A 23955-nucleotide genomic window follows, 5' to 3' on the forward strand; every position below is an offset into this window, starting at 1 on the left:
GTCTGTTCTGGATAGTTCATATAAATAGCATCATATAACATGTTTTATGACTGGCTTCTTTCCCTTAGCATAATATTTTTGAGGTCCATCCACCTTGTAGCATATATTTATACTTTGTTCCTATTTATTGGCAATAATATGTCTTTCAGTTGTTAAACACAGATATTCACAGGTATATCCAATTACCAAATAATACTTATTCCACTATATAGATAGACCTCATTTGATATATTCTTCAGTCAATGGACATATGGGATGTTTTTTTCACTTTTTGGCTATTATTAATTATGCTGCAATAAACATTCCTGTACAAATTTTTGTGAGGACATGTGTTTTCAATTCTTTTAGGTATATACCTGCAAGTAGAATTGCTGAATCATTTAGTAATTCTATGTTTAATGTTTTGAGGAACTACCATATTGTTTTCCACAGTGACTGCAACATTTTACATTTCCAACTGCAGTGTGTAAAAATTCTGATTTCTCCACCTCTTCACCAACACCTGTTATTATCTGACTTTTTTATTATTGCTACCCTAGCGGATGTAAAGTAATATCTCATTATGGCTTTGATTTGCATTTCCCTGATGATTAATGGCATTGAATGTCTTCTCTTGTGTTTATTGGCCTTTTGGATATGTTGAGAAGGAAAAATTTCCCTCTATCCCTCTACAATTCTTCTGGCTGGCCTAAAAATTAAATTGGCATGAGATAGATTAACAGAAGAAAGTAAAATTTAATTTTGTACATATGGGAAACCTACGTACATGAGCATTTCAAAGATAGAAAGGTAAAATGAAGTATATATGCCATTCTAAGCTAAGAAATGAGATGAGATAAAGAGGGGATCCCTGGGTGGCTCAGTGGTTTAGCGCCTGCCTTTGGCCCAGGGCATGATCCTGGAGTCCTGGAATTGAGTCCCACATCAGGCTCCTTGCATGGAGCCTGCTTCTCCCTCTGCCTGTGTCTGCCTCTCTCTCTCTCTCTCTCTCTCTCTCTCTCTCTCTCTCTCTGTATCATGAATAAATAAAATCTTAATAAAAAAAAGAAATGAGATAGATGCCTGGAGCCTCAAAGGAGAAGAGGGCAATTCACAGGGCAATTGAAGAAGAGTAGATGTTTGGTAATTAGATGTTTGCCATACCATACAGATGGATCACTTGGATAAATTTATCTCTGGTAATGACTCTTATTCTGAGAAAAATGCCAATTTAAATTCTTCTAAATAGTTAAGGGAGGGACAAAAGTTTCTCTTGAGCCTGCAGGGTCTCTATTGCCTTTATCTCAAGATAGCTCACATGTCAAAGTGCCACATTTTGGGGATACTTGTTCTGAATTCCTTCATATGTGTTTGGAGAAATATCTATTCAGATACTTTGCTCATTTTAAAATTGGGTTCTTTTTCTTTTTTTAATTATTGCATTATAAAAGTATTTTACACATTCTAGCTGCAAGTCCCTATCAGTTATATTATTTTCAAATATTTTCTCCCATTCTGTGAGTTATCTTTTCACTTTCTTGATTATAACTTTGTAGCAAAAAAGTCTTCAGTTTTGAAGAAGTCTAATTTATCTATTTTTTCTTTTTTTGCTCTTGTTTTTTTATCATATTTAAGAGACTATTGCATAATCCAAGGTCACAAATTTTCATGTTTTCTCTTAAGACTTTTTATAGTTTTCCTTTTTTTAAAGATTTTATTTATTCTTGAGAGACACAGAGAGAGAGGCAGAGGGAGAAGCAGGCTCCATGCAGGAAGCCCGATGTGGGACTCGTTCCCAGGACCCCGGGATCACGCCCTGGGCTGAAGGCAGATGCTCAACCATTGAGCCACCCAGGCGTCCCGACTTTTTATAGTTTTCACTCTTATATTTAGGTCTATGATCAATTTTGAGTTAATTTTGGTATTTTTTTGTTAGGTGTGCAACTTCATTTTTTCCATCTGGATATCCAGTTGTCACAGGACCATTTGTTAGAAAGACTATTCTTTCCCCATTAAATTTATACTGGCGGGATCCCTGGGTGGCGCAGCGGTTTGGCGCCTGCCTTTGGCCCAGGGCGCGATCCTGGAGACCCGGGATCGAGTCCCACGTCGGGCTCCCGGTGCATGGAGCCTGCTTCTCCCTCTGCCTGTGTCTCTGCCTCTCTCTCTCTCTCTCTGTGTGTGTGACTATTATAAATAAATAAAAATTAAAAAAATAAATAAATTTATACTGGCACTATTGTTAAAAATCAATTGACTATGAGTGTAAGGATTTATTTCTGAGTTCTCAATTCTATTCCATTGATTTATATGTCCATTGTTACACCATTACTATGCTGTCTTGACTGCTGTAGCTTTGTGGTAAATTTTGAAATTGGGAAGTACGTCATCCAAATTTGTTCTTCATTTTCAAGAATTTTTAGCTTTTTGGGTCCTCTGAACTCCCATATCAATTGTAGCATCAGCTTGCCAATTTTTGCAAATAAGACAACTGGAATTCTGCCAGGAATTGTGTTGATTTTGTAGATCAGTTTAACGATATTAAGCCTTCCAATTCATGAACACAGAATATCTCTCCATTTATTTCTTTCAGTGAAGTTTTGTAGCTTCTACAAGTCTTGCACTTTTTTGTTAAATTTGTTTCTAAATATTTCAATCTTTTTGATACTATTATAAATGGAATTATCTTCTTAATTTCCTTTTTGGATTTTTCATTGGTAGGATATAGAAATAAAACTGATTTTTGTGTGGTGATCTTGTAGTCTGCAAGTTTGTTGAACTTGTTATTAGCTCTAATGATTTGAGGGGTCTCCTTAAATTTTTAAATATATAATATTATGTCATCTGTGAACAAAGATCATTTTAATTCTTTATTTCTGATTTGGATGTTTTTGATTCTTGTTCTTGCCTAATTTCTCTGGTTAAAACTTCCATTACAATAGTAAATAAAAGTGGAGAAAGTGAATATATTGTCTTGTTCCTGAACTAGGGAAAAAGCATTCAGTTTTTCCCCATTTTATATGAAGTTCGATGTAGGTTTTTCATAGATGTCTTTTACCAGATTGAGAAAATTACCTTGTATTCCTAGTTTGTTGAGTGGTTTTTTTTTTTTATCATGAAAGGGTGTTTAATTTTGTTATCTATTAAGATGATCACGTGGTTTTTTTCCTCTTTTCTATTAATATAGTATATTACACTGATTTGGATATGTTCATCCTTACATTCCTGGAATAAATTCTGCTTGGTCATGGAGTATAATCCTTTTTATATATTGCCTAACTCAGTTTGCTAGTAGTTTGTTGAGAATGTTTGCATATATATTTATAAGGATTATTAGTCTGTATTTTTCTTTTCTCATATCTCTCTGACTTTGATATCAGGATAATACTGGTCTTATAGAATGAGTTGCAAAGTGTTTCCTGTTCCTGTATTCTTGGGAGAATCTGAGAAGAATTGGTGTTAATCCTTTTTTGAAAGTTTCATGGAATTAATTAGTAAAGCCATCTGGTTCTGGGCTTTTCTTTTTTTTTAAGCTCCCCTGTAGTCTTTTTTTTTTTTTAAAGATTTTATTTATTTATGAGAGAGAGAGAGAGAGAGAGAGAGAGAGAATGAGTAGGGGGGAGGGGCACAGGGGGAGAGAGAAGCAGACTCCCTGCTGAGCAGGGTCTCCACGAGGAGCTCTACCCCAGACCCCAAGATCATGACCTGAGCCAAAGGCAGATGTTCAACTGATTGAGCCACCTAGGCGCTCCATCTGGGCTTTTCTTTGTGGGAAGTTTTTTGGTTACTAATTTAATCTCTTTTTTTTTTATAAGCAAACAAAAAAAATCTCTTTACCTATTATAAACCTATTCAGATTTTCTATTTCTTCTTAGTAAGTTTCAATAGTGTGTGCCTTTCTAGGAATTGTCCATTACATCTAAATTGTCTTTTCTTTTTTTTTCCTTTTCTTTTCTGAATGGTGGCCAGCTCCCTGGGCTTGGTGAGCCTGAGGGAACAAAGGCTGTGGTCTCAGGGTGTGGAAACCAGACTGCATCTTTTGGGGAGAAGCTTGGACTCTAGCTGGCTTTGTCCACTGAAGCCTGGCCCCTGTCAGCACTGGAGCACATTTTCAGTGGCTGAAGCTGCAAGAGGTTTCTTAAAGGCTTAATTTTAGCTTTGGTCTTCTATCTTCTCCTCCAGTCTACCATGTCTAGACAGATCCATAAAGAGCAGGACCTTGAGCATGCCTATATGATCAAGTAGCAGGCCAGGAAAGGACTCCAAGGACGTGGTGTGTAGGCCTGACCCTGAGAGAGAGAAGGCACCAGCCAGGCAAAGAGTGCAGGGGAGATGGGTGCAGGATGGTCGAGGTGTGTCACTGCCCCAGGCCCAGGGCGTTTCCAAACCCTTTTGCCTTGGAGGAGTCAGGCTCTCTGAGATCTGGATGCTTGTTGGCTTTCACATGTTGAACAGACTCTCTGACAGCTGCCATTGAGTCTTTCCAACACCAACCTTCAGACCATGTACATCAGAGCTGGCTAGAGAACCCAGTAAAATGTAGAGGCCTGGGCTGTACTGCCCTACCAGAGCCCTGGATTTAGCAGTTGCGTTGAAGCATGAGAACTTGCATTTTTAACAAAGTCCACAGGTGTTTCTGCCATAGGTGGTCTGCTGCTCTGTGGACCTTTCTTGGAAAATGTTGGCAGGACAAAGTCTAGATGCCTTGCATAATTGCCATGTCTATTGTTATAGTCACTGGTCACTTATATCTAGGCTGCTCATCTCCACTCTTGTCACAACCCATCTTCCACATCACTGGAGTAATCATACTATAGCAAAAACGTGAACTTCCAACCTCTTTGCTTAAAAACCCTTCTCCTACTTCATATTATTTTCAAAATACGTCCATGTTCATTAGTTGCGATTAAATGGTTCTTTGTGTTTTTGCTTCTTCCTCAACATCTGTTCTTGCTGCTTCCCATTTGCCCTTTTCATCTCTTTACCTCAAATAATGTTTGAGGCAGGGTAGATACTGGACAGATATTGATTTACTACTATGAAAATGATGAGCTTAAAAATGTTGTATTTCACTGAAGGACCTGGGACATTTCAAGTCATGAAAATAATACCTATGAGAGATAAAGCTGTCTTCAAATACTGGAAGATCTATGTCATGTGAAACACTTGTTTTGAATGGCCCTAGGACCAATCAATAGAAGTCATAAGAAGTCAGAATTTGATTCCATATAAGGGTGTGCTGTATTTGCTAAGATGTAGTCATCTGCAGCTGTAAAATGTTGAGTTTTTTTGTCACCTGCAGTATTCCAGCATTGATTCAATGATCATTTGGCAGGTATTTGGTGAAAGTATACAAGCATGGAGTGGAATTTGGAAGAAATAACCTACCATTCTTGAAATAAGATTCTGTGGGGGAAATAAAGGTAAAGGGGAAAAGGAAAGAAAATGAACTCTCCATTCCAGAGAAGTAGAGTATTAGGCTCTATTTTATCACGCACAGTATATCTATATACATCATAAATGGAATACCTGTTTTCTATAGTATAGAAATGGACCAGAAGGTAATATCCCTTATTTTCTTTCTTTTATGATCCAGTAAGTAATTTAGCCTCTTACATTGTCTATGGGTTATCATCATAAACATTACTTCTCATTATAATATTTTATTTTTATTTTTATTTTTATTTTTTATTTATTATAGTCACAGAGAGAGAGAGAGAGAGGCAGAGACACAGGCGGAGGGAGAAGCAGGCTCCATGCACCGGGAGCCTGATGTGGGATTCGATCCCGGGTCTCCAGGATCGCGCCCTGGGCCAAAGGCAGGCGCCAAACCGCTGCGCCACCCAGGGATCCCACTTCTCATTATAATATTGAAATGTGCAAGTGTCAGTTAGGAAATACCTGCCAGAATTTGGGACACCCAGGTGGCTCAGAGGTTAAGCATCTGCCTTTGGCTTAGGGCGTGATCCTGGATTCCTGGGATCAAGTCCTGCATCAGGCTCCTTGCATGGAGCCTGCTTCTCCTCCCTCTGCCTGTGTCTCTGCCTCTCTTTCTGTGTCTCTCATGAATAAATAAAATCTTTTTAAAAATCTGCTAGAATTTTAGATAAATCAGCTTTTACTACTATAATTAAAGAAGTGTTCTAGAAAAAATAAAAAACAATAAAAAAAAAAACAAAAACCAATAAAATTCATGCAGAGAGACAATAACTCTCTAGCTCAAGTTAATGTGTTATAAAAAATTTCACTGGGACAAAGAGCCATGACAGTCTAAAGAATAACGCTACAGATCAGAAAACTCACTTGGCTCACTCAGATTTAGCTAATAACAAAAGCTAACAACTGCTATATAATTTAACAGCAATTCTCACAAGTGATTGCCAATGACTATTTTTCTTTTTGCATTTTCACACAAAAGGAACAAGGAGAATATGGGATTGAAGAACAGAATTTTAAAAATCTTTCTGTCAGGTATCTCTTTCCTTGTTCTTTTTATTAGGGACACTTAGGTTTTAGTCATTTGAGTAATTTTTAATCAGACTTTTAAAGACTTGGGATGCTAACAATAGCTAACTGCTCTGATTTCAATGATTTTCAGTAGATTTTGTTTATTCAGTAAGGCAAAGGCTATTGGGGAGGCATACCTTCTCAGTAGTGCCTTCCTGGAGAGGAATGATAAAGAAATGATTGACTATAAAGAAATTTCTCCCAGGCTGCTTGCTACTCTTCACTTCTTCCCCTTCCACTGTCTGAAGCCTAAACTCTGCTTTGCTTAGGACCTTTCCTTTCTTTGCCCCTCCGGTTTCAATCCCTATCCTCCAATCCCTATCTCTTCTGCATCTCTCAGACAACGTAAGATGAATAAGTGCTGGGGATCTATTGTACAGCACGGTGACTACAGTTAATAATAGTGTATTTTAAATATTTTATTTATTTATTTTAGAGAGAGTGTGTATGCAAAACCGTGGGGAGGGGAAGAGAGGGAGAGGGAGAAAGAATCTCAAGCAGACTCCCTGCTGAGTGTGGAGCCAATACTGGGCTTGATCCCAGGACCCTGAGATCATGACCTGAGCTGAAACCAAAAGCTGAATGCTTAGCCAATGGAGCCACCTAGGCACCCCAACAGTACTGTATGTTATGCTTAAAAGTTTCTAAGAGTGTAGAGCTTTCATGTTCTCATCATACATACCAACAGCAGCAATAACAAAATGATAATTATGTCAAGTTAAGGATTGTTAACTAACCTTATTGTACTAAGCCTTTTGCAATATATACATGTATCAAGTCATCACATCATATACCTTAAACTTACACAATGTTATATGTCAACTGTATCTCTATAAAGCTGAGGGGAAAATGAAAAAAAAATCCTGGCTCCAGACAGTGAGGTGTCCTGAAAATAGCACCGGACTGAAAAGTAGGAGATGAGTGTTCTAAGACTTGATCTGTCACTTCAGGAATTTGTCTAACTTCTCTGGTCCTCAGTTTTATTATCTATAAAAAGAGGGGATTGGATTACCTTATATTAGAGTCAGTTTCAAAATTTTACCCAAAGTAGCATGCACATCATCATGCTTTGTGCATCTCACTGGAATCATCTTCCATTTTGCAAAATTCCTCTAAGTCGCTTGTTTGTTTTCAAGGGAACCTTTGCATCTATTAAATACTGTAATCATCTGCTAACTTTGTCCCAAGAACCTGTGCTGTGAAGTTCTTTTTAACAATTTTTAATTATTAAACTCTGAGCACATTTAAAATTCAATGTAAATAATGCAGTAATAGTCATGAAAAGAGAAAAAATCTGCTCTGGAATCTGGCCTAGTGTTTTAGCGCTGCCTTCAGCCCAGGGCGTGATCCTGGAATCCCAGGATCGAGTCCCACGTCGGGCTCCCTCCGTGGAGCCTACTTCTCCCTCTGCCTGTGTCTCTGTCTCTCTCTCTGTATCTCTCATGAATAAATAAATAAAATACTAAAAAAAATGAAGTGTCGATTATCTCATGTAATTTATTGAATACAGTATTGAATGTGAAACCCAGAATGGTTACAGGGTACAGAATGGTTGTCAGCATATGGGTTGTTCACCATCACGATCTCATGGCGGATTGGAAGTCCTGGGTCACAGCCACTGCCCAGCTCATTGACAGTGTCTATCACATATTGCTAGCTTGGGAAAAGATCAAAATTAAAAATTCAAAGTATGGTTTCTACTGATTGTGTATCTCTTCTGCACAAGTGTAAAGTAAAAAAAAAAAGTCATATGTCAAGCCATTTTAAGTCATGATCCTCTGTGTTTATAGTTTGTGTCAATTTAACCAACAGTATGGTAAACTGGAAGATGCCTAGGATTCAGCTCCTTTACTAGCCAGCTATGTGCCCCGAAACAAGTCATTTCACCACTCCAGAATTCAGTTTTCTAGTCTATAAAATAAGGGAGAGGTGGACTACATGGATGATTTCTAGGCACCCTTTCAACTCTTTCAAGCTCTCCTCTACTTACGGTCTATGGCAGAGTATTATCTGGTCTTCATTGCCCTCTTGTGGGTAAAAGATGAACTGTAATTATCACTGTATTTGTATGAGATTTCAGAATAATCACCTTATTAAAATAACAGCATTCAGCATAAACACGAGAGGCACCTAACTCTGGGAAATGAACAAGGGGTAGTGGAAAAGGAGGTGGGTGGGGGGTTGGGGTGACTGGGTGATGGGCACTGAGGGGGGCACTTGGCAGGACAAGCACTGGGTGTTATGCTATATGTTGGCAAATTGAACTCCAATAAAAAATTTTTAAAAAACATGAAAAAATAAGTAAGTAAAATAACACTAAATCCAAACCAAACCAGTCATTTGGCATCATGCAGACAAAAAAGCTGGATGGATGAATAGTCTGATTTCTACTATTTTTTCTATCATGGTGACACAAGGTTACTCATAACTTTTTGAAATAAAAATAAGTACATAGTCTCATGTGGTCAGGAACAAAAAATAGATCAAATAGATATTTTTCTCTCCCCTACCCACCCTAGTTTTCTATCTTACTAAAACATGAACTTTTCAATAACCTGTCAGTGTTTTTTAAAATACTGTAAACAAAATTAAAAGAGAAGACATATGGGAAAGGATTGCAGAAAACCAGCAGTATGGATAAGATTAAACGTTAATACCTATATTATAGAAAAAAAAGTTTCTGGAAATCAGTAAGAAACAATAACGAATGTTCCCCACCCCAAATGGGCTAAGACCAGAATGGGGTATAACTCAAGAAAACAATAAAAATGGTCAATAAATGCATGAGCAACTATTTACTCTCAAAGGATGAAAAATATGCAAATAAAAACATGAGATCACTTTTCATCCATCAAATTGGGCAAATGTGGTTTGAAAGGAAGGTAATATTTGATGAATGATAGAGTGCTTAGAAAAACAGGCCTGGTGTTTGTGTAATTTGGGACAACTTTCTAGATGGCAATTAGTCAATATATATTAAAAACCATACAAATAGTCATAATCTTTGACCCAAAATTTTACATATAGAAAATATAGACATGAATTAAGATTAATATGGGGACATTAAATGCTGTTTTATAAAAGGAGACTGTTCGAAAACAATCTTAATGTCTAGCAATAAGAGTTTGATTACATATATTATGGTAAATCCTTCAATAGAATATTATGCAAGCATTAAGTGCAGTTCCTAAAAGAATATGTAGTGACTAAGAGGAAATTCCAGTATATATTAAATGAAACATTATGATCAGTGTGTTTAGAATGATATCACTTTTATTATATAAACATATAGGATTAAGATCTGGTTACCTCAGGGTAATAGGATTACAGATAACTTATTTTCTTTATCTTGCTTTTTCTCTTTTGTTCCTTTTTTTTTTTTACCATGGATATATATAACTTCTGTAATCAGAAAAAAAAAACCCTAAAGACAAGGTTGTTTTTTTTTTTTTTTTTTTTTTTTAGACAAGGTTTTAAAGTTCTTACTGGTGAGACTGCTTTCTCATTGGGAACAAATGGAAAAAGAGATGATTCAAAGTTTACACCAATTCTTGTACATCTATAAGAAGACTCTATATTGAACAATATATTACAGAACACACCTTTGGGTATGCTGTTTTTAAGGCAGCCAGGAACAATAAAAGAGAAAAAAGAAGAGATAAGCCTATCTCTTGCTTCCTCACAAATGTACTACATGAAGGCATGATTTGTATTTTTACTCTAATCAATACAGCTAATGTTGAACTAAGAGCTATTTCTTTCATTAAGGCAGCATTCTTCAATCCCATTTGATCAATCAATTAAGTAGAAGCACAGCGTGGCTTGTCTGGATAATTCAGGGGGGCTAGAGTGAAATTCATTACACATTTACCCGTAATTCATAAAGCATAAAAGGAATTGACAGATCACTAAAAAATATGCACACTTGCACTCACAAAACCCACCATTTAAGAAATCACTTAAATATGGCTGAATCAAAATTCTCTTTATGGCTTTGGAGAAGATCTAAACAATTTATAAAGACATAGATCATTGCAGCAGTTCCTATATGACTAAAGATGACAATTCCCTCACATCTTGAGCTGTGAAGATGCTTATTCTCACTGGGAACGCACTTTGGTAACCCTTCACCTCCCCCCAAAAAACTCACACAAACATCACCTCCTCCAGAAGCAAAACAATTTTGGAAACATACCAATGAAGGGACATTTAATAATGTCTTTCATTCATGAAATATTACTAGCTTCTATCATTATCCTTTCCTTCTCTTAAAGAGAAAGGAGTAAAGAATTAGGGCTTCATTGGCGATGGTAACTTGAAATAATTAAAAAGAGCAAAAGGAAAGGTGAGGTGGTGGATATGTTAATTAGCTTGTGTGCCCCCCAAAGACTAGTTTTGAAAAAAATATATTAACATTTTATCAAAGGGTGTATCACAGTTTACCTGCCCCTAAATGAAATGTAAGAAAAGCACTCCACTGTAATGAATACTACAACTCCATAGCAAGGAGAGAAAAAAAGTGAAATTCTTATCACGATCATTTAGGTAAAAAAAAAATTGTTGCAATTAGAACTACTTCAGGTAGTTCAAATGAAAGTAGAGATTCCTACCCCAATTCCCATCCTGACCTTACTCAAATTGCTGTCTTGATTTTCCAGTGTTTTAAAATTCAATTACAGAATTGAAGAGAAATCTATCTATTCCACATCCTCTACTTCCTAGAAGGATCATAGCCAAGCTATTTCCAAAAAAATGAGGGTCTATACTATTTGTTAAGACATTCAGAGAAGGAGTTTTTCCAGTGGATTATGAATCAAGCAGAAAAACAGCAAGGACAGAAAGCTAGTTTTCCGCTTTCAAAATATCAGTTTTGGATAACCAAATCCTTTTTAAGAGGCTTATAAATCTCTGATCTTCTATAGCCTAAAAGCTGCATCATTCTTTATAGCCTAATCAAAAGGATTTCAGGTGCTGTATTTGAAGCATGGTCTGATAATTTGTTAAATAATTATCCTCAGAGATGGAAACAGTATATGTGGCAAAAGAAAAAAGAAAAAAAGAAAAGAAAAGAAAAGAAGAGAAAAGAAAAGAAAAGAAAAGAAAAGAAAAGAAAAGAAAAGAAAAGAAAAGAAAAAGAAATCTGCTCCCCCGCCCCTGCCCCCGTGATTTCAATTGCCCAGAGTCCCAATAGGCAAAAGTAGAGGAATGAGAGAAGTCTAAATCTGTGACGGATGGAACCAATGTAATGAATCTATGTGCTGCAGAGAGACAAGTGTCCATAATTTAAAAGTCATCACTATTGATATTTAAGACATTTGGTGCTAATGCAAGTATCTTTAAAGTCCAATATGTAAGAAGCAAGAGAACAGAGTTATTTCACAAAACCATACTTTGTTTTCTGATCTGTTTCACCTGTATTTTCGTGTTTTCCTAAGATCTGGACAGTCTACCAGTCAAGAAGATCAAAGGATTATGTACATTCTGTTTATATTTTGTGATGGTTTAACATTTGTTTTAAATTATAATGAAGAAGGAAAGTGGAGAGTCAAGATCCAATTTCCAGTCTCAATGTTCTTCATGCATTAAAAAGTGGCATAAAAATAAAGGGAACCTCCCCACATTAATCTCTTGAGTTTGTTTCCCAATCATTAGAACCTATCTCTCTGATCATTAGATTGTGGCTGCTTGGGGTACCACAGTGAAAACATCATCCAGAGGCCACATGAAGTGTAGTCTCAGGATAATTTGATTCTTAAGTACTGTCTGTCGTGCCCACAGTTGCTCAAAAAGAGAAAGGGAGAAAAGCAGCACAAACATTGTATCCTGGTTATTCAAAATGCACTATTTATTCACTTTAACACAGACGACTTTTTTTTTTACAGTTGAAACGAAATATTTGATACATAATTTTGAGTTTTTAGCAGCACCTGCAACGAGAGGATCATGGAATACCTCAAGGTAAAGGAGAGATGGCTGAGGCAGGCACAAATTAACCTGAAATTCACCAATCCACTGAAGACATATGGAATCTGAGGCCCCCTGAATGTTAGCCCAATGCATGACAATAAACTAATATTCTGCATGAGGTTTTAATGGAGTATTGTAAAACAGTATAACTCCAATTAGAAATATCTTATTCAAAAACTCCAGTGTTCATTAAAAAACTTACTGAAAATATTGCACTCCACCTTCTAGTGTTTACAATTTCTAAGTCTATATGCACAGTTCCTGGTACTCATAGATTTCAGCCTTTGGTGTTTTATAATCTTACCCAAACTATATGTCAGCATCCCACTGAGTGTTACTCACCAAAATGCCACTGGTTTTGTCACTTAATGTTTACTGCTTTCTTTGAGATATTGTGTAGTGATTTGGCAGAAAAAATGGTTATGGCTAAGAGGAAAGGGGCTTCAGATGATCTGTCAATAAAATTAACACTTGCCTTGGTCAGACAGGAGGTCTATGAATAGGATACCCATGTAATTTTTTTACTTAAATGACCACATGTCATCTTAACAGTGACAAGTACTTTTGTAAGTGGATGGAGGTCTTTATGTAAGCCTGAGATCTACAAATAGAAACTATTAAAAGCAGAGTGCAAGTAGAAAGAGAAGGCCCCAGGTCTCATGCACTTAAAAACAATTAGCATTTAACAGTTCTGATGTACAGATTTTCACCCTAACATGATTGTAGCAAAACAATCATAGAACTTGGAAACCAGTGTGGCTGGCTATAGGCATAGGCAGGATAGGGACCAATACTTAAGAGCTATGGGGTCCCAGTTCTGGCTTAGACTTCTGGCATCAAAATTACTTTGACAATGGGGTCAGGACTATATTTAAATGGGAAATATTGAGTATGACTGGATTGAGATACTTTCTTCCACTTGTCTATGTAGCCAAAAAGTCCCAGAGCTCTTAAAGCACATAAGGTCCCATGTGTAAGGCTGATTCCATATGTGGCTACAACGGAGAGTTCTAGGCTATATTACTGTGAAAGCTCCTGCTTCCTCCCTGGCCTACATCTCTTTTGGGGGGCCATTTCTAACTGTCCCTCACTACCTTGGGTCACTATTTTATATCATAGATGTTTAAAAAGTACAGGCTAAAAGCTTTGCAGGACAAACAGATCAACCAACAAGAACTAGACTGCATATTTGCAATACAGTATATAGCTAGCAGTCATGGTAATCAAAATTTGGCAAACCATTTTTTGTTTTTTAATATGGTCCTTTTAGGATATTTATATCAGGGCACATAATGACTACTCAGAGCCCAAGAATTTATCCTGCCATGGCGCAAAAGAAAGAGCTGTGTAGTTGCTGTTAAATGCTGATCCCAAAATAGTTTGAGAATTTTAAAAGTCCATCTCCAAAATCTTAGCTGTTGTCTTAAGAAACATCTACTGATAACATGGCACTGAAACATAGTTTGTACCTTCCAGATACATAGAACTTAGACCTGGAAGGGATTTTAAACCAAATATCTAGCTAGTACAGAAATTCTTCTTATGGTGTTTTAACAGATGGTCACTTAGTATCTTCTTGAATATTTTCATTGGAAGAGAGTTCATTATTAAGGCAGTCCATTCCACTGTTGGGCAACTCTATGAGAAACTCATTCTACCACTGGGTTAAAGTCTGTTCTCATGTTACTTTCAATGTCCTGGTTTGGCCAGCTGAACATAACAGTGCAACATTCAAGATATTAGTTCCTTCTATAAGAAATATTTGAATGAAGGAACCTTGTGAGAAAAGCTCATTATCCCCAAATCTTTCCTGAAGTTTCCTCTGAGAGCAGAGCATGGTGGACCAAAGGACCATCGAAATTATGAGCAGAGAGCACTGCATCCAAAGCCATATACGAAGCAGCATCGCTAAATTGATAAGTGGTTGTCAGAGAAGCAACATCCCTACGCAGCAAAAGTGGACTTACAAAGTAAAAGCAGACCAACCATCTATTTGCAAGGGTGGTTGGCATATTTAAGCATAATCTAGTCACTAGTACCCTGTAACTTCAAAAACAAAGAGTATAATCAATTTCCAGTGTCATCAGTGTATCTCTTATTGAGATATTTCTTGAAAAGCTCAAATGGGAACAAACCATATATAAAGATTCAAACAAGGCAGTGTACACCATTAAACTCTTGTATACCTAATTATCACAACCTTTTTATAATTGAAGCTTAGGAATCCTTGTTTGCTTTATTTTTAAAATTGTAATACAGCTCAGTCTTATTTTTTTCCTTTGGCAGAAATGTCAGAAACTGCTTGCCAAAAGTCCATGGTGACATTTGTTAGTTGACTAATGGAACACTTTAAGAGATAGCTGTAGCTCTTTAACTCCTTCATGCTGCTGGGTTCTAAGTTTAAACTGTTATTTGAAAATATTTAAATCTCTCAGGACTAAAGCTTTCTGAAATGTCCTGATACACACAAGAAGGAAACAGCAGAAATCACACAAAATACACTTGGCTTGATAAAGCTTTTTTTTTTTAATCACTCTATAACCTTAATTTGAAAGGCTCTGATACATGATCACAACCTTCTATCTTACCCTCTTGTTTGTATATGTGCACTCTTAGAGGGGCACAGTTATTCTGACACTATTGACTGAACAATTTGGGGCCCACTTTTTAAAAGGCTTCCTACTTTTAACAGCATGAGGATCCTGCTTTGGAACCACTATTCAAGTCAATAGTGTGACCTAACATGCAATGTTCCAGCTGTTCCTCTACAGCCAAGACCTGCCTGACAGCTTCTTCAAAGGCCACTGTCACATTGGTATCATCTTTGGCACTTGTTTCTAGATAAGGGTAATCCCCATTCTCCATGCACCAGGCTTGTGCCTCCTCAGTTGTCACTTGCCTGTCCTCTTTGTCTACCTTGTTACCCAGAACTACAAAGGGGAAGTGCTCAGGGTCTTTCACATCTGCATAGTAGATGAATTCTTTCTGCCAGTTACCAAGGTTCTCAAAGCTCTGCCGGTCATCCACGCTGAAGGTCAAGAGGCAGCAGTCTGCTCCCCTGTAGAAGGGTGTCCTAAGGCTCTTGAAACGCTCCTGCCCTGCAGTATCCCAGATCTGGAGAGTTACAAAACGTCCATCTACCTCCAGATCTCGATTTAAGAACTCTACCCCTATGGTGTGAAAAGCCTGGGAGTCAAATTTATTGGTTACATAACGGTTCATAAGTGAGCTTTTCCCAACTCCACCATCACCCAGGAGAATAACCTTTAAGAGCAAGGATTTCCCACTCATTGTTGCAGCACCAGATGGGAAGGAGTTTATAACCTAGAGAACCTGAAAATAAAAGAAAAAGTAGGAGGGAAAACAGTTAAACTTGAAACTGAAATTAACTTCATAGTAAATTTCTCTGAATTATATGGCCTACTAGTTTAACTTCTCTTGATTCATGCTCATTAATTATATAGTACAGCAGAAGGAATAAAATCCCTTTGCATACAAAGGAAACTAGGTCTTGGTTTTCTGAGGTCTTTTGCCTGTGCCAGGAAAATGGCTGAATGCCATGGGTAAATGGACTAGCAGATGGTGTTATAATTTGGTTAGTTCTGACCCTATTCTAGGGGAGAGAGTCTAGAAAAGGAATACCACTCAAATGCACAACCATATTATTAGTTTCCAATTTGACAGTTCCAAACAAGAGGCAAATAGTACAAAACTGATTTGGAATTTGAAGTCTGTTCATGATGGACCCAAGAATTATTGAGGAAAGAAAGTTGTATAAGCTAAAATTTTAATTTCATCAGTAGAGTCTGGGGGCTACAATTAGACTGGACCTGAGAACTTGGAAGAAAGATAAAGGTCAAGTTTCTTTGGGCATTTGCCTCATTATACTTGCATTCATACAGATACCCTCACAAATAAAGGATATTTCATAATCTTTTCTTCATATAAGTTGATGATTATTGACTGGTATCATTATAACAGCTATCATTTAGGAAGAAAATCTTGAATGGCTTATTAATATTTAGATTTAGGTTCTAATTCCATAATAGCACCAATGAAAATATACTGTAAACTTTAAAGTGTTAATAATTATGCTGTTCCCTTCCTGTTACCTCCACAACATGTCTGTATATGTAATATCTAGAATGCATCTTAAAATAAAAAGATCAAATGTTTACTGAACAACTAATCTGTACTAGATTTTGTTAGGTACTTTCACACTAGAGTCATTTGGGAACAAAACAATGGTGATGTTAATTGGGTGTTATTTATGCAAGAGACCCAAAGAGATGAAAAGCAGTTACTAATCACAAGAGCACATACAAAAGAGCTTCTGTAGGCAAACGCATTTGAAATGTAATTTTCAAAAGCTTCATTAGTCCTTAGTATTATATTGGTGCATGTGTAATAATTATATATTTTTCTAAATATTCCTTTTTAAGATGTCAAATGAAAAAAGTAAAATATATACCTACCCAGTTGGGTCTTTGCCACAATTTTAGTCTTTTCTTTTCCTTGTTGTTTTATTCTTTTTAGGGTTCTAGAAAATGGATTGGGAAATGTTATTTTTAAAAATCTATAATAAAATAAAGTTAAGTCTTTATGTAAATATACTCAAGTCAGGAAGGAAACAGACTCACCTCAACTTACCTATGGAGAATGCTTTTCACAAATATACTTAAGAGTTCAAAATGCTATAAATGCTTAACATGGACAAAATAATATTATTGCAAAAAAACTTAACTTGCCCTAATGAGTATACTCATATGATTTTTAAAGTTTTGTATGTCTCTCCCTTCAAAGTAAAGGTAAATCAAAGGAAGTAGACAATATTCACAATAGACAATATTCAGGAAAGAGAAAGCACAGAGGAGTCTAAGACATGTTGAAATCCTAAGTCAGAGATGAAACTCCTTCCCTTTATGTTTACCGATGTTCCTATCTCCAAAAAAGTTAATGCATTCACCAATCTGCCTCGAGGTTGTCTCTGCAATTGATTCCACAAGATTAGAGAAGAAATCATGTTTGGAGATTCCCTGTTTACAATATATTCTCTTGGCTAATTATTTTATTCATTAATTTTGATCATCTGTCTTGAACACAGGTTTAAGTATTTATTTATTTTTTTTTAATTTTTCTTTTTTTCTTTTTAATTTTTATTTATGATAGTCACACAGAGAGAGAGAGAGAGGCAGAGACACAGGCAGAGGGAGAAGCAGGCTCCATGCACCGGGAGCCTGATGTGGGATTCGATCCCGGGTCTCCAGGATTGTGCCCTGGGCCAAAGGCAGGCGCCAAACCGCTGCGCCACCCAGGGATCCCCCAGGTTTAAGTATTTAGCTGGCTTTATTAAATTCAAACAACTTCACTTAACATTATAGTTAATTATGGCAAGAGTGTTATTTAAGCAGCATCGAGAGTGCTGGTTTAAAGAGAAAACAGTTCTTAGATTTGTTGAGTATTCTTTCTTACTGAGGAATAAAGGTTGTAAGAAATCTCTATTGCCCAATAATCTCATGTTATTTTTTCAAATATAGATAAAGCATATAATAAGGAACTCATTAGAAATCTAAATTGGTAATTATGAATTTAAATAATGTCTTCTAAATTGATAGGCTTTATCCTCCTCCTTGGTCTATATCTACTCTAGACATTTTTCAAGTTTTCTACCATTTCTGATTTTTGTCCTCTTTTTTCCTGCTCTCAAATTGTTGTCTTTGGAACTAGCTCAAGTAGCAAGCATTTCTTTAAATGGAAATATACAAGTCTTAGCACACTTCTTTACTTTTTATACTGGTCTGTAGGATAATGTTACAGAATGTTCACTTTAAAAAGGAACAGAGGAAAAAAAAGGAACAGAGGAAGTACAAACATGGGTAACAGTACTAATAGTATTAAGGGTCAATGACAAATGAGCTTCCTCAAGTTCCTAGCAAACAGGTGTTCACATCATTAAACAACTCAGTAACTCTACTTTCCTGGCTGTGGAGAAACTCAAATGATGGGTCAAGGACTGAGTGAATGTGGAAACCAAATACTCAACTCCAGGAATAATTATGAAGTATTAATAACTATGTCAGATAACGCTGCAGTTGCTTGTGCATTCCCTATCTGGTCATTTGCACAAATAACTTCTGGGTACATAAGCTCTATACCAGGGAAAAGGGAGGAAAAGCAATGTGGCTCCGTGTCAAGTGCACTGGATTGGCAGCAGTCAGGAGACAAAAGTCTTCATCACTACTATGCCATTCATTTATTTTATGGACTTGAGCAGGTTATTTAATCTTGCTGTGTTTCAATATCTTCCTATATAAATATGGATTTGTAATCCCTGCCCTATTTAACTCACAGGATTTGAGGAAAAATGAATAACTTATGAAGTTTGCAAAGATTTGGAAGCGTTTATTGAAATTTTTGGTTTGAGATTTTTGTTCTTCTTGCTCCTCCACCTCCTTTCATTCACCGTTGGGGGCCTTGTGACTCAGTATGAACCCTTCTCAGAAAAGGCCTGCCACCAATCCTGCCACTGATGCTTGAGAAAACATTTGAGTTCCGATTGTGTGCTGTGTCCTTACTAAAAAGTAACCCTCCGCTCTCATCCACTGTCTCCAACTCCCATTTCTTTCCTGAAGGTAGAATTGAATACAATTTAGACATGTCTTCTTGCCTTCAGTCACTAAATCCTGTGGAGTTTTCCTTGGAATATTCTTTTCCAGTCCTCTGCTACCACCCTCATTTTGGCCCACATCTCCTTGCATCTATTGTGAAAACGTCCTGGCTCTTCTCTCCCTGCCTCTGGTTTCTCCCTATCTACTTTGGAAAACTTCATCACTTGAGCACCCATTGGGTGTAGACATTACTGGAAATGCATACATTTTTAAGGCAAGGTCTTATCCTCAAGGAATTCGTGAAGTAACATGTAAGGTTCAGATCTCATGATTTGCAGTTGAAATGGTATCATTATACTGCCTTATTTTGTCAAACAACCTTTTTTTCTAAGTATATCTTTCCTATACAACCAAATTTCAAATTCCTGGATGGTAAGACTCTTGTTTGTATCTGTCTTTGAAGTCTCTCCAGCATGCAGCAAGCACCAGGGTCCTTCATATGGATAATCAATAATATTTGCTAATTAATTAACTGTTTAGGTCGGTGCTCAGAACCAGTGCCTCCGAAATGATGTCAAGGTACAAGAGATCTGCAGTTCTGTAAGATGTTCAAATACTATTATTTATTTGTGACTAAAGAGCAGAAGTTATGGACTTATCTGGGTCACTTTCTAGATGAGACTTAACAGGAATTTCACCTGTTGAAAGTCGATGGAAATACTCTAGTTCCCCTCCCCCTACATTTTTAAGATAAATATATAAATTTCTCTGTCCCCACCAAATATAAGAGCAGTATAATTATCTCTACGTTATGTTTTCAGCAGATGCTGGCATCCTTATCATCACCATCATTTGAAAATAAGTGTGATTCCTTTAGTACATACTCAAAAAGGACTAGCATAGTATAAAAGCAAACCAATTTTTTTCCTTCCCCAGAATATGCCAAGTTAAAGTCAAACCTTAAAAGGAGATAGCATTAAGTAGGCAATAGAATTATTTGATAACCCTAAGTACATGTAACAGGAAAGTCAAATCCCTTATGCATCCTATATGGGTCCTCTATGAGCTTAGGATTTTGACTAAAATGTTTAATCTGATTTTGGTCCTATTCCAAGAAAGATCTGTCTTTAAACAACTCAAATATCCTAGAGGTGCAATTCTCCTTTCTAACCAACTTCCCACAATTAGCAAGAATTTTCTAAGAATAGTATATTCACTTTTTTCCCCATTTAGAGTCTAAGTCTCAGACAATAAGGTAAATTAGAAATTCACATGACTGATACTCCCTAGTTTTCTTTGTTCTTTAGCACACTTGAAAACTTTTGAATCTGCTGTGCCCGTACCCACACAGTTTATTAAAATTATTGTATTTAGTTGGGGAGGTTTAGGAGTGTGTGTGTGTGTGGGGGGGGTGTGGAAGGAAGCAGTATAATGACAAGAAAGAGGTTAAACCTTTGAAAACAGTGCATTTTAGTGTGATGATGTAAAGAAGAGAAACAAAAAACCAAACTGGCAACATCGGGATCCCTGGGTGGCGCAGCGGTTTGGCGCCTGCCTTTGGCCCGGGGCGCGATCCTGGAGACCCGGGATCGAATCCCACATCGGGCTCCCGGTGCATGGAGCCTGCTTCTCCCTCCGCCTGTGTCTCTGCCTCTCTCTCTCTCTCTGTGACTATCATAAAAAAAAAAAAAAAAAAAAAAATTAAAAAAAAAAAAACAAACAAACTGGCAACATCAGTTCAGTTGCCATGGGTGAAATGATGCTCAAATCCATAGTGCAGTTTGTTTGGGAGCAAGTGTTAAGAGGGATGTGGTACTGCAGGGCTGGGGGTGGGGGAGAAGCAGCAGGGGAGAGCTAGGCAGTGGATGAGAGTGCCCCTGATAGCAATCTGCACAGAGGAGGAGCCATGGTTGAAGCTGTAGGGAAAGCCAATCTTGGTGATACTGGTTGGGCCACTCAACTCACTGTTGATTCCTGGCACAGTATTTGGAAAATACTGCGCTGGGGAACAGGGCAGGGCTTGCTTTAACTTATGTAAAAATCAATACAAATGAGAAATTATTGTGTCTTTGAGACCCTCTATCTTAAATGGTGTAGGTTGTTTCCAGTACAACCTGATGCTTATGGGGGAGGGGGGTTCTGTAGCGGGGAAGCCCACTGACGCACTGGATTCATTGTGCAGAGCAAACAAGTTATCCGCTACATTCCTGCTCTGAGTCTAAATGCCATAGCTGTCATGCCACTGAAACACTGTTCCCACATTTATGACTATATTTATATCCTATATGCAACCAGAAGGGTTCAATGTGGAATTTCATCTCTAACCTTTCACTCCTCACAACAGTTCTAGGGCTATGAGCCCGAAGACACACTAGATAGCAATTTGGCACTGTTCCCAAGCCACTTCTTCCCAAGTAGACTGCCAGGAGACAGGTAGGTGAGGTTTGAGTGACATTAATTGAGCGGAATACAGGGGAAAGAAGCTTCCTTTGGAGACCGGGAATGCTGTCATCTCTATGACAGGGTCACTGTTAGCATTGAGGATCTGGAAAGTGAGATGTTAAGCACAATTCCTACTACCATCCACCAAGGTGGGCTCACCTCACCCCCATCTCTCAGAACTAGCGGCTGTGGCGCATGCGCACTGAGCCACACCCGTTCCCAAGGGAGCCCTGCGTCCATCTGCGGGGCTTTGGCAGCAGCTCCGAATTACTCAGCAACGCCCCCCTCTATCGTCACCTTCCTTCCCCAACTGGAACCTCTGCAGTGCCTAGGCCTCTTTCCCAAGGTGCAAGGACCCCAGGGGATCACCGAGACCTCCCTTTCTCCGTCTTCCCACAGGCCCCCCACCTCCCGGCCTCCCGCGTCCACTGGCAGCGAGCCCCTCTCCCTGCCCACGCACCGGTACCTTACCCAATACAATGGGAGAGCGATGGGAGGGGGCCAGGCAGGTCAGCTCTGCGTGCCGGCAGTCCGGCTCCTCAGTGACACGGTCACCGCTCCTGCTGCCTCCTCGTCCTCGGTGGGGCAGCAAGAGCACCTCGGACGTCGGTGGCCTGACAGCTGCCGCTCGCGCCCGCCAGGGCCGCCGCGCAGCGTCTCGCGCCCGCGCCCGCCAAGGGAGGGGGCGGGGCCCGCGCCGCCTCCTTGTGCCCCTTTCTTGGAGCTAGAGACCCGGCGCGCCTCCCGCCCTCGCTTGTAAAGAGCGCTCCCTGGCTCGCTCGCTTTTCTTTCAAGCTCAGGGTCCAACCCTGGCCTCTCCTCTCTTCTCCGATTAGTAGGCACAATGACAATGGACCGTCAGATATTGCTCTCCCACTTCGCTCCTCTGCTGCCTGGGGGGCCTCGCCCCATTTTCTGCAATAACCCTTCAACCTACCTCATTTACCTTTCGTCCAAACCCTCTACTTTTGTAGAAGATAGCACATACACCCTCTGGTTTCAAATAACTCAGGGAAATACACGATCACAGCGCATTACTAGGCCCTCTAGCTGGGCACTGCTCATGAAATTCTCTAGGCAGTCCAAACAGAAAGGTTCACATTGATAGCTCAGGCCTGGAAGACAAACTGCCCTTTATCCTTTAACAGCTACCTTTCTAGACAGCCACACAGAGAGTATTTCCTGAGGACTCCGGAAATGTTGCTGGGGTAGAACGCAGTGTTCAAAATGTGCTTAGCCACCCAGTCCATCCCTTCTTGTTTCCTTTGGCCCTCTGATTCCTCCAACTGGTTTGTGATTTTTTCCCCCGAAACCAAAAGAGGATGGAATTCCTGGGGTCATTTAGCCTGCACTCCAACTCTCTGTCAGGCAGATTCATCTCCGAAGCTTCCCTGATGTATGAGAATCTGTGCCTGTGTGCTACCCCTCACTCATCGTGCGCCCCCTCAGGGCTGTCACATATGCTCTCCCTCCATCTAGACCACTATCTCTTTACAAGTCAGCCATTCAATCAAATCTCATAGGCCCCAGGTTAACTATCATTTCCTCAAGGTAACCTTTCTCAATAACCCCAGAATAGAAAAAGTGCTCTGATTTACGTTCTGGTGGTCTCCTGTAGCCAGCCTGCTGTATTTTTCTTCATAATATGTATCCATTTAGGAATAGTTTTTTAAATGTATGATTATTTAACTGACAATTGCCTTCCTCCACTAAACTATGTTTTACCAGAAAGTCAAGGATTGTAATGGTTTAGATTTATTATCATATCCTCAAAGCCTAGGTCAATCTTTATTACATAGGACATGCTCGGAAAATATTTAATATGAATGAATGTTATATCATCAATTATTGTTATTTTAAAATAAGATTAATGGATCTAATTGAATTCCTTGTGCTTCTAACTTAAACCAGTCTTGCCATCCACGAAAACACCCTAAAACACACTTCTGATAAAGAGATGTACTTAATCCTCCAAATCAGTTTTTTACTCACATATTCTTATCTGTAATAAAAGAAAACTTTTGATCATAGGTCTCTATATATGTATATGTATTTATAAGTTACATACATTTTCCACTGTGTATATATACTTTATTACATTATGTATACATTATAATACATACACATTAAAATACTCTGACAGGGTGACAGGCATTAAGGAGGACACATTACGTGGTGAGCACTGGGTGTTATACTTTATGTTGGGAAATTGAATTTAAATAAGAAACAAAAAATACTCCAACACAGAGATTTAAAAATAATAAGAAAAAAACAAGTACGTTGATGCCTCAATGTTGTCTTTCTGCACTTCAATAAATAATTTTGTAAACTGCTCAAAATAACAATTCTTCATATTAGAGTCTCTCATCCTTAAGCGAATCTAGACTCTTCCGTCCTTTTCTCATAGATGCTATTTTCCAAAGTTTAATAATCTTTGAGAATCCTCCAAACC

General features: G+C 38.2%; 1 protein-coding gene across 1 annotated transcript; it reads right to left on the reverse strand.

The window, feature by feature from the left end:
- Window positions 1-12307: 12307 nt before the first annotated feature.
- Window positions 12308-22372, reverse strand: RAB9B (RAB9B, member RAS oncogene family). The gene is made up of 3 exons (XM_025988126.2): window positions 21975-22372; window positions 16929-16993; window positions 12308-15786 (listed from the first exon to the last, which is right to left on the reverse strand). The coding sequence occupies exon 3, from the start codon at window positions 15742-15744 to the stop codon at window positions 15139-15141; it is 606 nt and encodes a 201-aa protein (XP_025843911.1). The 5' UTR covers window positions 15745-15786; window positions 16929-16993; window positions 21975-22372; the 3' UTR covers window positions 12308-15138.
- Between the last annotated feature and the right edge of the window lie 1583 nt (window positions 22373-23955).

Source organism: Vulpes vulpes, chromosome X, assembly GCF_048418805.1.
Source record: "Vulpes vulpes isolate BD-2025 chromosome X, VulVul3, whole genome shotgun sequence".
Classification (NCBI taxonomy): domain Eukaryota; kingdom Metazoa; phylum Chordata; class Mammalia; order Carnivora; family Canidae; genus Vulpes; species Vulpes vulpes.